At 40.3% G+C, this 14,535-nt stretch overlaps 1 protein-coding gene and 2 non-coding genes across 3 annotated transcripts; 2 read left to right on the forward strand and 1 right to left on the reverse strand.

Annotated features, from left to right (window-relative positions):
- Positions 1 to 1,137: 1,137 nt before the first annotated feature.
- Trnaa-ugc lies at positions 1,138 to 1,209 on the reverse strand. The gene has a single exon. It is a non-coding gene; the product is annotated as a tRNA-Ala (tRNA).
- A 366-nt stretch (positions 1,210 to 1,575) lies between these two features.
- Trnaa-ugc lies at positions 1,576 to 1,647 on the forward strand. The gene has a single exon. It is a non-coding gene; the product is annotated as a tRNA-Ala (tRNA).
- Positions 1,648 to 3,969: 2,322 nt separating this feature from the next.
- Positions 3,970 to 14,440, forward strand: LOC6609583 (Na(+)/H(+) exchange regulatory cofactor NHE-RF1). Its single transcript, XM_002034224.2, has 2 exons — positions 3,970 to 4,393; positions 13,157 to 14,440. Exon 2 carries the CDS (start codon positions 13,165 to 13,167, stop codon positions 14,053 to 14,055), a length of 891 nt encoding a protein of 296 aa, XP_002034260.1. The 5' UTR covers positions 3,970 to 4,393; positions 13,157 to 13,164; the 3' UTR covers positions 14,056 to 14,440.
- Positions 14,441 to 14,535: the final 95 nt, after the last annotated feature.

Here is a 14,535-nt window from a genome sequence, read left to right on the forward strand (position 1 = left end):
GCACAAATACAACACGGCTGTGCTTTTCCGGCGGAAACCCCAAATAGATTGAACACCCTTTTCCCTGTCCAAGGAGCACGTCACGAAATTGAGGTTATGTCATTTGTTTAGTTTGTTGCCTCAATTATTTAGCAGCAAAGGAGACCGAAAGCAACCGAATCGAGGTCTATCGAGAGACAGGACACTCGATTTGCAGGCACATGTGTGCGAATGTCCTTGCGGTGTTTATGCAATTACATAAATCCTGTGTGACAATTTCGATTTGGATTTTCTTTTATTCAAATTATGCCTTCAAGTCCATCAGGGGCCAGCACTGTTGAGCTCGGTTATAAAATATTTATTGCCTGCAAATAAATCCCACACACTGACACGAGCAGACGTCGTTATGGTAATTAATTTCAATCCAACACGAGACCTGGCATAATCTTATTTATGCGACTTGTGTCTGGGCGTTGGGATTTGGCATTTCTGATTTAGCATTTAGCATTTAGCAATTCGGATTTTCCACTTTTAATTTTTCCCCTATGCTGCTTGCTAATTGATAGGTCAAGATGTGTGGAAGAAAGGAGAGGCTGTGTGATCGAGAAACATGTCAAATTCTTAGGAATCTTTCCCTTATTCAACCGCAACAAAATCAATTGCCTGTCCAGGGGCTGGCCAATATTTAAACTGCTGCTGCTACTGCTGCTTCTGCGGGGCTGCTTTCAAGCTCATGCAAAATTTAATTTTAATTTCGAGTCGGCAAATGTTGCAAAAGTGAGAACAAGCCAATTTCCTTTCACAGCAGTCTGGGTATACACAATTTAAACACTTGACTGCATTGCGGCTACGACTTGGGCTTAAATGCTGCCAAAAGTCAAACACTGGCCAAGAGAATCGTTCAAGTTTTCGGCCTCCCCTCGACTTCCTTCCACTAGTCTCGAAAACACTAGTGTGTTTCTGCCAATTGACATGCAGACCTGGCTGGCAGCCGTAAATCGGCATAAATAATTTATTATTGCCGCCTCGTTGCGCATAAATCAAGTCTCTGGCCAAGGCCCACACACAAGCGTCGGCTATGCGATACCAGCTCTAAACGCATTTAAAGAGCCGAAAATATGTAAGACACCCAAAAAAATGAAAAACAAAAAATGTACTTGGAGATGCCGGGGATCGAACCCGGGGCCTCTCACATGCAAAGCGAGCGCTCTACCACTGAGCTACATCCCCCATGTGAAACAGCCCGACCAAAATGCGTTTTGCATTGGGGAAGGGTAGTCGATTTAAAACCTAGATTGCAGGACGAAAAGGACATAGTGAGATGGATAAGAGCACATATTTTTTAAACAAAAGAATAAGAACGCGTATAGATTTTAAAAATAGTTTAATTTAACTGGGTTATATTCTATATATTGCAAAAAATAAAAGAAATTAAATAAAATCTAAAAACGCAACTGCATTAACTGCAATATAATTGCATTTATGCCAAAGCGAAACATTAACACATTAATAACGCTGTCAGCATTTCATTTGAGTTTGCTTACCCACCACCATTCGGTTGCTTCCTATGGGCGTTTGGCTAGGTGGTTGTTCAACGGGGATGTAGCTCAGTGGTAGAGCGCTCGCTTTGCATGTGAGAGGCCCCGGGTTCAATCCCCGGCATCTCCAAGTACAGTTTTTTGTTTTTCATTTTTTTCGTGTTTTATTTACTTCCATATAAGCACCGATCGCGATGATGATGCTATTTTGCGGATTTGTCTCGTACGAGTTTTTGAAAAATGCCATGCGTTCATGATTCCGATTCTGAGATCACAAAACCAAAAAAAAATCGATTCGCTTCTTCGTAAAATCGATAAAGTGATCCATGTACCAACCAGGCTATCAGCAACGAACAGCAAGCGTCGTACCGCTCGCACATTTCCAACGCGCCCGCATGATCGTTTCAAAACTGTACAGTGCACTGCTTGTGTGAGTGCGAAGGCAAGAGTTGAAGCGAGATGGTAGTATGCAAAGAACCGTGACAAAGCAAATACATATGTACGTACATATAAGCCAGCGAATGTGTGTGTAATTTTATTTTTATTTGTACAGCAGTGTGCGTTTTTCGTTCGAAAGTTAAATTGAATCGGTTCCGTTGGCCTTCTGAGTTTTTCTGGCCGCCTGGTCGGTTGCTTAAGAAGATTGAACGATTTTTGCACGGTTTGAGTTTTGAAAGTTCATTTGAGGTTTCTGTTTGGGGACGGGGACAAGTTATTCTGATGGTGGTGAATTTTTGTACGAGGATTTCGACTAAAACATAGATTGATTTTTATAATTATATTAGAATTTCGCTTAAAATGGTGTTCTCTTTCATTAGGTTTCCAACCCCATTGGAAATGCAATTTAAATAATTTATTACGAAAACCCCCTGTAGGATTAAAGAAAACTTTTTTATTGCAGGTGCCCGAAAAGTTTTTGGCAAAATCTCAGCCTTCGCAGCTCTGCATTTGCACCTTCTTTTTCATTTCTTTGTTTTTGTTGATTTCGTTTTTTTGTGCATATAAATTTGTTGCCTAATCCGACGACGTTTTCCCAGGGAGTTGCATTTAAAGCGCCATTTGCTATAAATATTCATGCAAATCGGCAGGGAGCTAAGAAAGTGCCACCCACCACCAACCTCTACAGATAAACAGGTGAATCGACAAACAGAGCAGGTAGCGCCCTTCGTTCGGCCTTAATTAAATGTAAAGGCGTTGCGCTTTAAATGCAATTGCCCTGCTCGCTAAGTGGGAACTTATTTGCAATTTCATAATTACCAGTACTAGTTCTATCTGCACGACTGGCCGCCCTTGCCGTTCCAAGAGTTTGTTGGTCCAACTTTTTCAAAAACTAATTAAAACGATAAGGGCAACCGAGTAGAGCAGTGAAATGTCGCCGCGGAGTCCCCAAAAACGCGAGCATGACACTGGAAGAAAATAATTCATCACTAATTCATTACTTTCCATCCTAAAAGAAAAGAACGGGACTCTGAACTATAAAAATTTATATTTTTTATATAGATAACTAAATTTTTTCTTAAATGGATGTTATGTTAACAATCAATCAATCATCCCCAATTTTGTTTGTAGTGGAATGTGCCGCTGGAACTTTGACTATTCCATTGCGATGTTTATCCAAAGATCTGCCCAAATTTGCATTAGCACACGGCTTTTGTTTGTCTCCCACACGTGAAGTGAAAAGAGTGGGCAAGGGGCGATGAAAGTCAATTTACTTGAATGCCCCAGGCGGAAATTAAATAAATTCTATGAGCACACGTCAGGTGCGCCAGGCCGAAAATGACAGTTGTCAGCTGTCAAAGCAGGGCCAGAAGTACAGTTGACCACATATATCCATAAGCGTCAGCACAAGGACTAATATCACTCAATAACAGCGATTCTCATTGCTTGGTATTTACCAATGTTCCATTACATTTCATAGATTTCGTTTAGAACTGGCTTCTTTCTCGCAACGAACGACAAAAACAATTGGAATTGCAGCCCAGTGCCTTCTCGTTCATCCCTCTGATTGATTTCCATACAGGTAAGGCAGTGGCTTGGAAACATCGTTGGACACTGCTGATAAGAGGACACACAATGGGATTTAAAGGGCTCAAAAGTGAAGACAACGAAGTGATGCGTTTACGGAAATAAAGAGCTGGGAAACAAAGTTATCATAGGCCATAAAGTGGTGTAATTTCGAGGAGGGTAAACAAATAATAGCTAATAAATTGCGTTAAACGTATTGGTAAAACATAAACATTTGAGAACATTCGAAAAGTACTTTCTTTCAGTTTCAGTTGATTATTTAACCCGCCAAAAATGTCTCGCCTTCGAACTCCCTTGAAACTCACCACAGTGATCTGCGCTCTTTTCGACACTATTTTCCACCACGCGGGCCCAAAAGTATGCAACACAATACACAGAACGATCGGGGATTACTTCGGTTCTCACCTGCGCGGACGCTTCAGCAACCAAAATCAGTTACGATTTGCCCGCGAAAGCGTTAACAACGTTTCAACGGATCTTCAGCGTGCGATAATATTACATACGTAGAAATAATATCAGGAAGACAGTAGCGACAACAACGCGAGTAGCCCTCTCTCTGCGCCTCTTTCGCCTGTCAACAGTTATTTTAGCCGATTGTTTTGTGTGACTTTTTCGTGTGCTGTTCGCTTTCGTTTCGTTGGCTGTTCGGCAACTCCTTTATTTCATTAAAAATAGTAAGGCCTTGTAACAACAACAACAAGAAAGACATCGTGTTTATGTGTGTGTATGTGACAGCGTTTGCATACGGAAAAGAGTTGAGAGTGCAACAATAATAACTGCAACAAAAACAGAAAACCCAAAATCAACAGCAACATTTGAAAGGGAATCGTTTCTACTTGTTTGTTTAAGCGGTAAGTCGAGAAATGAAATTTGCAGCCTTGAGACAGTTTTAGAGCCACTGAACTTGAGCGAAATGCGAGCAGAATATCAATTGATCCATTGGAATTACTACGGACAAACGTAACAAAACAACGTGCTAAACATAAATGTGCAAAAATAATTATAAAATCGCATTGAATCACTTGCCATGATTTAACCAAGTTAATAAAAGTCCATTTCATTTGCTGGCCATCGCAATTGAAAGCCATAAAAACTGTATTTTCAATAACTGAAATTAAATAAACAATTTACACACGCAAAGCGCTTTGGGGTTGGAAAGAGAGGACGATTTGGTGGCGGGAGTGAGAGGGAAGAGAAGCTACAATCAGCCTTAACGATTACACTTGAAAAAATTGTTATAATCGGATTTTCAGTTTAAATTGCAATTGATTGAACAAGGATTTCTTGGAACAAGTTAAGGTCTTTTAAACTGAATATCAATTGTGTACATATGTAGCTATAAGTATATCTCAAAGATACTGATAAGAGGGAATTATTTGCATTTGAAATGATAAACCCGCCGCCAACAATAACTTTTTGCTCTCTGCATTCAAGCTGAATCAATAAACTAAATAAGCCAAATTAAAATGGGCTTTTATTGCGTACCGCTAAATGTGTTGCCCTGTTTACTGCTTTTTGGCTGCACTAACCGTCGCACCGCCCGCCTTACATAATAATTGTTTTGATTTATATTGCCTCCTCTCGCTCGCACGCTCTCGCCCCCTCTCTTTTGGGCGCATTGCATAAGGCCGTTTGCGTTTGCAAATGCGACATGCATGCGATTTTGTCTCTTTCTTGTCTATCTTGCCTATCGCTTGGCGGCCTCTCTTTCTAATGCTATTCATAAATCGCTTTTAAGTTAGGCAGGTTTTACTCCCACTTCTTCTTCTTCTTATTTACGGCAGCAGACACTCCCCACCTGCAATTCACCTGAAAAAGCCCCGAAATCCACAAACCCCCAAGTGACAACTGTGGTATTCCAGCTATGCCTCAAAGCAGGTTTCTTTAATGGTTTTTTTTTCTAGTCTTTTTCTGTGTTTTTGTTTAGACTTTGCTTTTATTTTAGTTTCGAGTCGCTGGTTGTTGTTGCACTAATTCACCGGTTTACTTCTTCTGATTTGCTGGTTGTGCATTTTTGTCGCGTGTATTTCTGGTTTTTTTCATAGCTCTTTTTTCCACCTCCTTTTTTGTGGGTTTTTCTGTGGCACTTGCCACGATTAAGATCCAATCTTCGGCGTTCTGCGCTTGTCACTAGCTATGCTAATTCGATTAAATCGGTATTTAGCTATCGTATTTGCATTTATCGCGGCCACAGCCCGACGATTTTTGACACATTTCGCGGATGGAAAGATCTGTGCAAGATCAATGAATATGCCAGAAATACAACCAGTTATTGAGAATTGGCCTAGAGATTGCGGAATTCGGCATAATGACAATGTTTAGTTTCAAATTGTTATTAAAATCTATTCTAATGGAGATTTCTACGAAAGGAATAAGTAAACCTTTGTTTAAGCAATTCCTGGAAAGTATTGAGCTTCAAACTTTGGTGCGAATAAGACTGATCGTGAGAGATAAAACAAAACACTTTTATCCAGAATTTCCCTATAAAAAATGTTATTAATTAGCCAAAGCAAACTATCTGTTTTCCCAAAGATCTCGAGTTCAATATATCATTTGTATTTCTCACAGCAAACAGCTGATTGTGAAGGCCAAAAGTGATCGTGATTGCTATGATCGCATTTTCAAATTCGTAGCCTTGAATTCTGAATGAAATTCGAAGCGAAAATAAACAATGATAAGCGTTGAGCTTCCATAGAATTTGCAAATCCTAAACCTATTTATCATATTTGGGCGAAAATGTAGTAAGTGACTCACATCCATTCATTTGCATTTTGAATGGCATGCGAAAATCTTCACAATTGCAGCGTCTCTGCACAATGGATGTTGCCTGAATATAGTAACTGAATCTAGTACCTAAATATACAGTTTTCAGCTTTTGCAAACATTTCTTATACCTTTAAGTGATTGTGTTAGCAAGCAACAATTTGCGCATTGTTTGTGCATTATTATTGTTTCTACTCAAGCTGCCGATCATCATTTTTTCTAAACGTTAATTTATAATATTCCCAAGGTCTTCGCTTTACGGGAAACAAAAAAAAAACACACATTCGACGCAGTTGAGATTCAAGATTATTATATAAAAAGGCAGAGCTGCAAGTTAATATATCAAAATCCACGCGTAGAAATTTTACTTTTCGCTTTTGATAAACTTTCGAATGAAAAAGAAGACACGAAAAATAATGGTATAAATTATACAAAATATGTGCCTTATTAAAGGGATGGGGCGAACAAACGAAAACGAAAGCCCCAATCCCGGTCGGAGTTTGGCTCCGAGTCTGGGATCTCCGACAGAAATGCTTTACTTTCCTACTCCCTTTTTTTTTTATTTTGTTTGGCTGCTCGGACCAAAGACCCAAACGAGATTCAACAGCCGTAGAAACGCCTAAAACAGCAGCAGCAGCAACGAAACAAGTACAAAGCCAAAGATATTTCAAAAGGCCAGCACAAAGCAGCCAGCAGAGAGCAGACCAGACCCCGAGCAAACCCAAAAAACAGGTTCTAGAATCAATTTTTATTTTCTCAAGCTCAACCAAAAAATAACTACAGAAACAGAATAAAACGAAATTCAAGTCGCAACAGGAAAGGAAGTTGGGAATTCGATTAACCGAAATTTTAATGCTCTAAAAGGGCGCCAAGGGCTATGTTTATTTAAACCATTTATTAACGATTACTTAAGTAATCAAGTACTATCAATTTGGAAAGCTTAGTTCCTTTAAGTCCTTTACTCTTAAATATTTTACTTAAAAAATAAAAGAAAAAGAGTAATTACTTAAGTTTTCTGTGTGTAGAACTGAACTATTAAAATAAAACACCCTTCATTAAGGATTTTCTTTAAATATAACTAATTGATAGAACATTTAATTTTACTACCTACAACATGTAGCTCTTTTGAAAGAGTATCTCGAAAATATTCGCCGGCTGACCGCACGAAAAATATTTGAGGCAGCCGCAGCATCAAAATGAATTTGGTTAGGACCAGGTTTCTACAGATACACAGAGATACAGCTTCTAAGTGGCTCTGCCTCCCTCCGGTACCCCTTTCCGCAGAGCATCCCCCTCACTCAGGGCGATCTTAAACCTTATTTTTTATTATTTCTTTTTTTTTCTGCTTGCTAAAAAGTTTTCTGTACGCGGGCCGCGGTGTCGTCAGCCCGTCAGTCGTTGTATATTTTGTATCTGTATCTGGCGAGTTCGGTGGTGTGCGGTGCCACATGCACACGTTCTGTGAGATACATTGCGCCTAGAATTTTTCAGCCAAGTTTTATGAGCGTTTTTGCGTTCGCGAGGCAGCAGCGACGAAAACAAGTCGGTTACCACACTACACACACGGCTTACAACCAAAAACAATTTTTTGCATCTGCAAGATTGCTGGGGCAGCGTTTTAATTCTCATTTTTTTTATTGACATTTCATCTTGTCGTGGCGAATTCTATAATTTTACACGTAATTTCCCCAGCCGGCTGTTTTGCGTAGTTTTTTTGTTTTCGGCGACTCCGAAAATTGCTTATTAAAGTTTTGATTGATTGCTGAGTACGCCCAGAGAGATCCGTTGTACGTTAACTTGAAACGCTAAGAAAATGATATATGTATGTACGCCTTGGGTTTGGTCTCCTCTTGGGGTTTTCTCTTTTCCCATCGCATTTTTTTCTGGCTAATGAAATGTGCGAAGTGTAATTGCAAGATTCACTTTTTTTTGCCAACAAGTTTTAATTTATTACAGAGCAGGATTGTTGTTACCGATACGGAAAAGGGCAGACGGTTAAGGATTATTACCAGTTATTAGTTATGGTTCTCCTAACTGCTTTGCTAAGTAACAAAAAACAAATAAATCTATTCCCTAGCTGACCCCATTTTTCATGTGACACAGGCTTACCTTGAGCAAATAAATATTTTAATGTACTTTACTTGTCATGGGCGCGGTTTGATTAGCAAGAGAAGTGTGTATAGCAAAGTATCTTCTTTTTTTCTCACCTGTCGCCGTTTGCAGGTGTTTCAATCGCAAAGTTGGCGACTGAATTTCGACTTAAGGTTCGAGTTTCTAAGCGATGCTAGCCCCGCACGTCATATTCAGTCAGATTTACATTCACATTGCAGCATTCGCCAGTGTCATTGAATAATATAGAAAAGCGCAGTTTGTAGTGGTGAAGACAACTCGAGAGCATTGAGTTCATTCAGCTAGCATTAAACATATTTCAACTAAATAAAGATACAACTGATATTTTCAAGTATTTAGCCACAGAGCTTTACAAAACGTCTAAATTCCACTACTTGAGATTCCCAAGAACTACCGCAGTGTGCTCCACGGGTATTTACCTAACCAGTTTTCCCCCATCGCGTGGCAACCCTCTGGTTTTGTCTAATACACCCTCAATACCTTAGTCAGAGGTATGCAAAGAGTAAATAATCATAACCAGTTTTGCAGAGTTTCCCAGCTGTACTCGAGGTATTTGCCAACCATTCAGCCAGTTCAGTCGGAAGGCGCATCTTCTTCAATCTTCTCGCATCTGGAATCTGAGCTCTTGAATCTTTGGCCAGAGGCTGCTAATGAATTTTTATGAATATCTGTGCATTCATGAGTGGCAGTGTCACCACAATCGAACAATTGCTAGGTGCTAAACGCAGGCGAAAGAAAACAAGTGGGCTCTAATCACTTTGGCGTCATCTTACCAAAAAGGCCTCACATAATTAGCCATTCATATCAGTAGCAGCAGCAGCAGTGGACAAGGGCAATGGGCCAGAAATTCCTTAATTAAAATCAAGTTGCGATAAGATAGTCGTCGCGAATCCATAGAATAAGAACAATATTTGATAACGTCAAACACGAACATTAAAATGTGTCTTAAATTGTTAAGATAATGGGTGTGCAGTATAAAAACCGAATGAAAATCAATTATAGATGTCCCGGCCTGAAGTTTGAATGGCTCAACATTGAAATGGAGTTGTTATATCTCATAAATCATCGATCACGATCCGAAGATAGTGAAAGTTCTTCCTGCTCTTGCGTTTCACTTTTCTATATGTTTTATTACTTACGTAAAAAAATTTCTGTTTGAGCACTCGAAGTAAACAGGCGAATGTCGTCAGCGTTTGTTTAATTTATTACGTAGCCTTTAACTTTTAGTCACTTTTACGGCAAACGATGAAATTATCATTGTTTCTGCGTTTGTTTTGTTGCCTGGTAGTGAAATAATGTTATAAGTTGATATTTTCAGCTTTGGAAATGACTTGTGATGCATCATTTGAGCAATGTAAGGGGCTTACATAATAATAATAGTTATTTATAAACCGCCAGCTTGGAATACTTGTTTATTTATGACTTGACTAATTGAGATTTAGGGGCATTTTAAGGGTGTATGAAACAATTACCTCATTACTGCGTTTTAACGCCAGGAGGTGGACATTCGAAACACCTCTCAGAAATAGATTTCAGAAAATAGAGCTGAATATCTAGTTGACATTTTGAAGCACCTTAAATTATTCGCAAAACAGCGAACGCAAGTTGCTGACGAGTGAATCGACAAACCCTACAATATCTGATTACAAATCCGTTCCCATGAATTGATATCTCAAAAGACCCACTCCCCACAATTCCAGACATCTCGAATGACTCATTTATTTAGCACTGGCTATATGAATTCCTCACCTAAGCACAGATCATGATTTGCATTTCATAGTTGGGGAGGCGATAATCCCAAAATAAATCCACCGAATGGGGCACTTGGTAATTTTATATTATCTTAGCTATTCGGCTGTTTTCCTTTCTATTTCCTGGCTTATCAGATCCTGAGTTTGCATATTTACCCAAGATATAATTAAATTCGGAGCGAATGTGTGAAAATCTAACAATACACTGAGCCTAATTAGAATTCACTTGGAAGAAAGCCGCCCAGAGCGAATGTTTGCGTTCGGAAAAATTCCGAAAAGCACGATGGTTCCATGGAAAAGGGGTTATAACGGATATTGGGGCCAAAAAAGGGGAGCTGTGGCTCGATCTAGAGAATCCCTAACCGAATCGAAATCAACTACCTGTAAGTGCCTAACGGCTAATTTGCTTTAATGATGAGAAACCGCTTAAGTAAACAAACAGCCAACAACAATGGCGACTGTCATGCGGGTTGTCACGGGGGGCGGGGCTGTGGGCGGTGCTGGTGGGTTGGTCGGGGGATATGGGGGGTGGGGATATGGGGGCTTTGGCCAGCGGCGATTCCCCAAGCATTGTGAATGATAAAACCTAGCTAGTATATGTGTGTACTTCATGCTTGATTGCAAATTCAATTAAAGTTTGCGCAGTTCGCTAAGCTCGAGAAGCGGAGAATAGAGCCAGAGAAACTGGAGTGTTGGAAGGGGGAAGTGGGGTGGCACAAACTGACAACGGGAAATCGCTTAGAAGATCAAGAAGAAAAAAATGGGTAAAAAACGATTTATGAACTTACGAAATTCAACAAAGTATGTACCTTGTCAGTCGAAGGTTTTCCCTTTGCTATTATTTTCTTTAAGAATCAAAATTGACCAATTGGCATACAAATCGTCTTTTAATTAGCGCAAAACCCCTGATTAATTTCAATTATTTTATAGCACCATCTTCAATTACATTTAATCGTCATTTTAATAATTTCTGTGCTGCTTATTAGCCAGCATGTAGACTAATATTTGTTTCGTTTAATTTCCGTGCTATCAATTCAACGATTTCTTTGTTTGTTGCCTCTGATGTTTTGTGACGTTTTTCCAGCCGTCAGTTCCGCTTCCTAATTCAAATATTAATCGGCTGGTTGAGAGCCATAAACCTACATACATGCGAGTATAGGCAATTATTATTATTTTTATTATTATTTCGATCTCATCCCGTGCAACGTACACACACGCACCCATCCCCAGCCCAAATTGTCTTATTGTGGGTTTTGAATTAAATTTTTTTTTGCGCCTCATTGTTTACCTTTGAATTGAATTAAAAATCGCTTACAATGGAAGCTGGCAACAATTGGCGGTGGGAAAGTCAAGGTCAGAACCCCTTCCCTGCCCTCCCCCCCCCCCCCCCTCCCGCCAAGCCCACAAACACGAGCTCATCTTGTACCAATAAATTGGGCTGCAAAGAGGAGTGGGGAGCTAATGCCAACATTCATAAATCTTATGGCCAACGATGATTCAACTTTCGGGCAACAAAAAATCCACAACAAACCGTAAGAAACAAATAAAAACAAAAACATAAATAAGTATATAAATAAAAGGCAAACGAAATTTAAGCTGAGGCGGAACACAAAAATGCTTTTGTAATTTGCAATGCCTGCGAATGCGACTGGAGTTTATTCAGTTTATATACAGGTATTCAAAGTTCAGGGCTTCAAAGTGGGCTGCTTGCTGCATTCACTGGCTGAAAATTACAGGCAATTAATACCGGAGCGGTGATTTCAAGTGCTAATGCCGCGATGACGTGAAGCGATGTGTGTCCCATAATTAGCACGTTAGCAAATCGAGTGCAACCCTTTTTTGTTTTCGCAAAACATGGAGATACACGATAAGGATTAAATATACGTAAAACAAGATTATATATTACTGAACTACTCAACTTATCCGGTTTTGAAATGAGTCGAAACTCAATTTATATATATAGAAACTCTAAAAATTTGGTTTTTGAAAAAGCGTTCCGAAAATCGTAAGAAATTTATTATGATAACGTTTCAGACTGAAATGTACACGTATTTTTCAATATATTCCCATCCCACCCATTTCCGAACTAAAGTTATTCACGTTTATTATTATGGATGATATTTAACGAAACATTTTTTCAGGAAAATCACGTTCCTTACCGGAAAGTGTGTGTATGTGTGTTTGTGTGGGTGGGTGGGTTGGTTTGCGATAAGCGGGTAGTACTAAATCATTTTTGACCCATGAGCACATGCATGTGGAATTTCTATTTACCCGTTTGCCAGTTTCCCAAAACCAAAGTGGAACACTAATAAAAACAAGACCGAATCTTAAGCACGGCTATAAATGCTATTTGTCGAGCAATTACCCTTATGGCAAGTACTTGCCAGATATGCCCATCGAAACTAGTGTGCCCCGAAATGGAGGCCCAGTAACAACACGTACCTTTCGGCCGATCGGCCTTTGGATTTTTGGGGTCAGGTAATGTGGGTCAGCATATTGGACATTGGACATGTCGGCCATTAAGGGAATACGCGATAAGCTGGCCAAAAAACTGAATGAACTGTAATGTTTCTTGTCTCTCGGTAGTCGGCGCTTGCCATAAACATACGTACATATATGAGTATCTACTGGGCATTGCTCTACCACTATACAAAAAAAATGAGAAAAACTTAGTACGATATCTCGACATTTCCATTCCAGACTCATGTATCGGTTGCCAAAGAACAATAGCTCATTATGAAATCTTGCATTTTATCAGCAAATGTTTCTGCGGCACTTGAGTTGCACAGACTGGTTGGTGAACCAAATGGGATTGATCTTGCAAAGCATTTTCTGCTCCAGAACAAAAATTGTTGAGTATTTTTGCAAATATAGTAGTAGTATGATTTAACCAAAGCTTTCGAAACCAGTAAACCTGTATTATAAGAAACTATTAATAGTGTCATACTTAAATATTTATTTTCTTTCCAGAAGCCAAGATGTCCACGCCCACTTCCCCGAAGACGCCCACACCGCCCACTTTGCCACCGGGCGTAACCAAAACATGTCACATTGTGAAAAGGCCCGATTTCGATGGCTATGGTTTCAATTTGCACTCGGAGAAGGTGAAACCAGGACAGTTTATTGGCAAAGTAGATGCGGATTCTCCGGCAGAGGCCGCCGGCCTGAAGGAGGGCGATCGCATCCTGGAGGTCAACGGGGTGTCCATTGGCAGTGAGACCCACAAGCAGGTGGTGGCCAGGATCAAGGCCATTGCGAATGAGGTCCGCTTGCTGCTCATCGATGTGGATGGCAAGGCCTTGGAGGTGAAACCCGCATCGCCGCCAGCCGCTGCCTGCAATGGAAACGGTAGTGCCAGCCCGAATGGATACGAGGGCACCAAACAGGAGATGCCCGGAGCAAGTGCCAATATCAGTAGCATCAGTATGGTGAGCACCAAGCGATCCTCAAATGCCAGCAGCATTCAGAGCGGCAGTACCATGAATGCCTCCGATTTGGATGTGGTCGATAGGGGAATCCCGGCAGCCGCTGCTCCGGTGGTTACCACCCCGCCTCCCGTTCAAAATGGAAGTAAACCCTCATCGCCGATTAATAATAACACTCTGATGAGCACACCGCCACCGCCTTCCGCTACCAAGGCTGGCATCAACAACAATGGCAGTGTTTATAACACCAATGGAAATGGTACAAATGGCATGACCACGCCCACTACACCACCCCCTCCGACCAGTGGCTATAAGGCGGGCACTTTGCATTTACCAATGACGGCCGCCGAAATGCGCGCCAAGTTGGCATCCAAGAAGAAGTACGATCCCAAGAACGAGAGTGTGGACCTCAAGAAGAAGTTCGACATCATTCAGAAGCTCTGAGACGAAAAGGGTTGTCCAACCAACACACACAATACTACTTGTTATAATGTCAGGATGAGGAGCTAGAGCTGGTTTTGTCAGGCATACACCACACAATATATACAATATGTTTAGCTATTAGTACGAAGAGTCACTTATTAACTAAGCAAGTTTTTAATTATTACCCCCTAAGAGAAAGAGCGACCAACGATGGTAGTGTAGGCGGATATGATGGAGCACCTACCCTTGGAATATCTATACATTGTACGACATACGCGTATTCTTCAAATTCAAATATAGCAAACTCTGATTGGCAATGTTGCCCTGGTTCATTGAACAACATTCATTGAATATGTACTTAGTTTTGCTTGTATTTTTGTAAACTAAATAAAGCAAAAATATAAAAGAAACACAACTGCAAGTGTTTAACTATGGGGAAGCTGAACAAACAAGAGGACAAGTACGACTGTGGAAATGGAGAAACTAATAAAGTTTTGAAAA

This window comes from Drosophila sechellia, chromosome 2R, assembly GCF_004382195.2.
Source record: "Drosophila sechellia strain sech25 chromosome 2R, ASM438219v1, whole genome shotgun sequence".
NCBI lineage: Eukaryota > Metazoa > Arthropoda > Insecta > Diptera > Drosophilidae > Drosophila > Drosophila sechellia.

Coding starts and splice junctions, on each gene's coding strand:
- LOC6609583 (XM_002034224.2), top strand. CDS start 13,165: ATGTCCACGCCCACTTCCCCGAAGACGCCCACACCGCCCACTTTGCCA.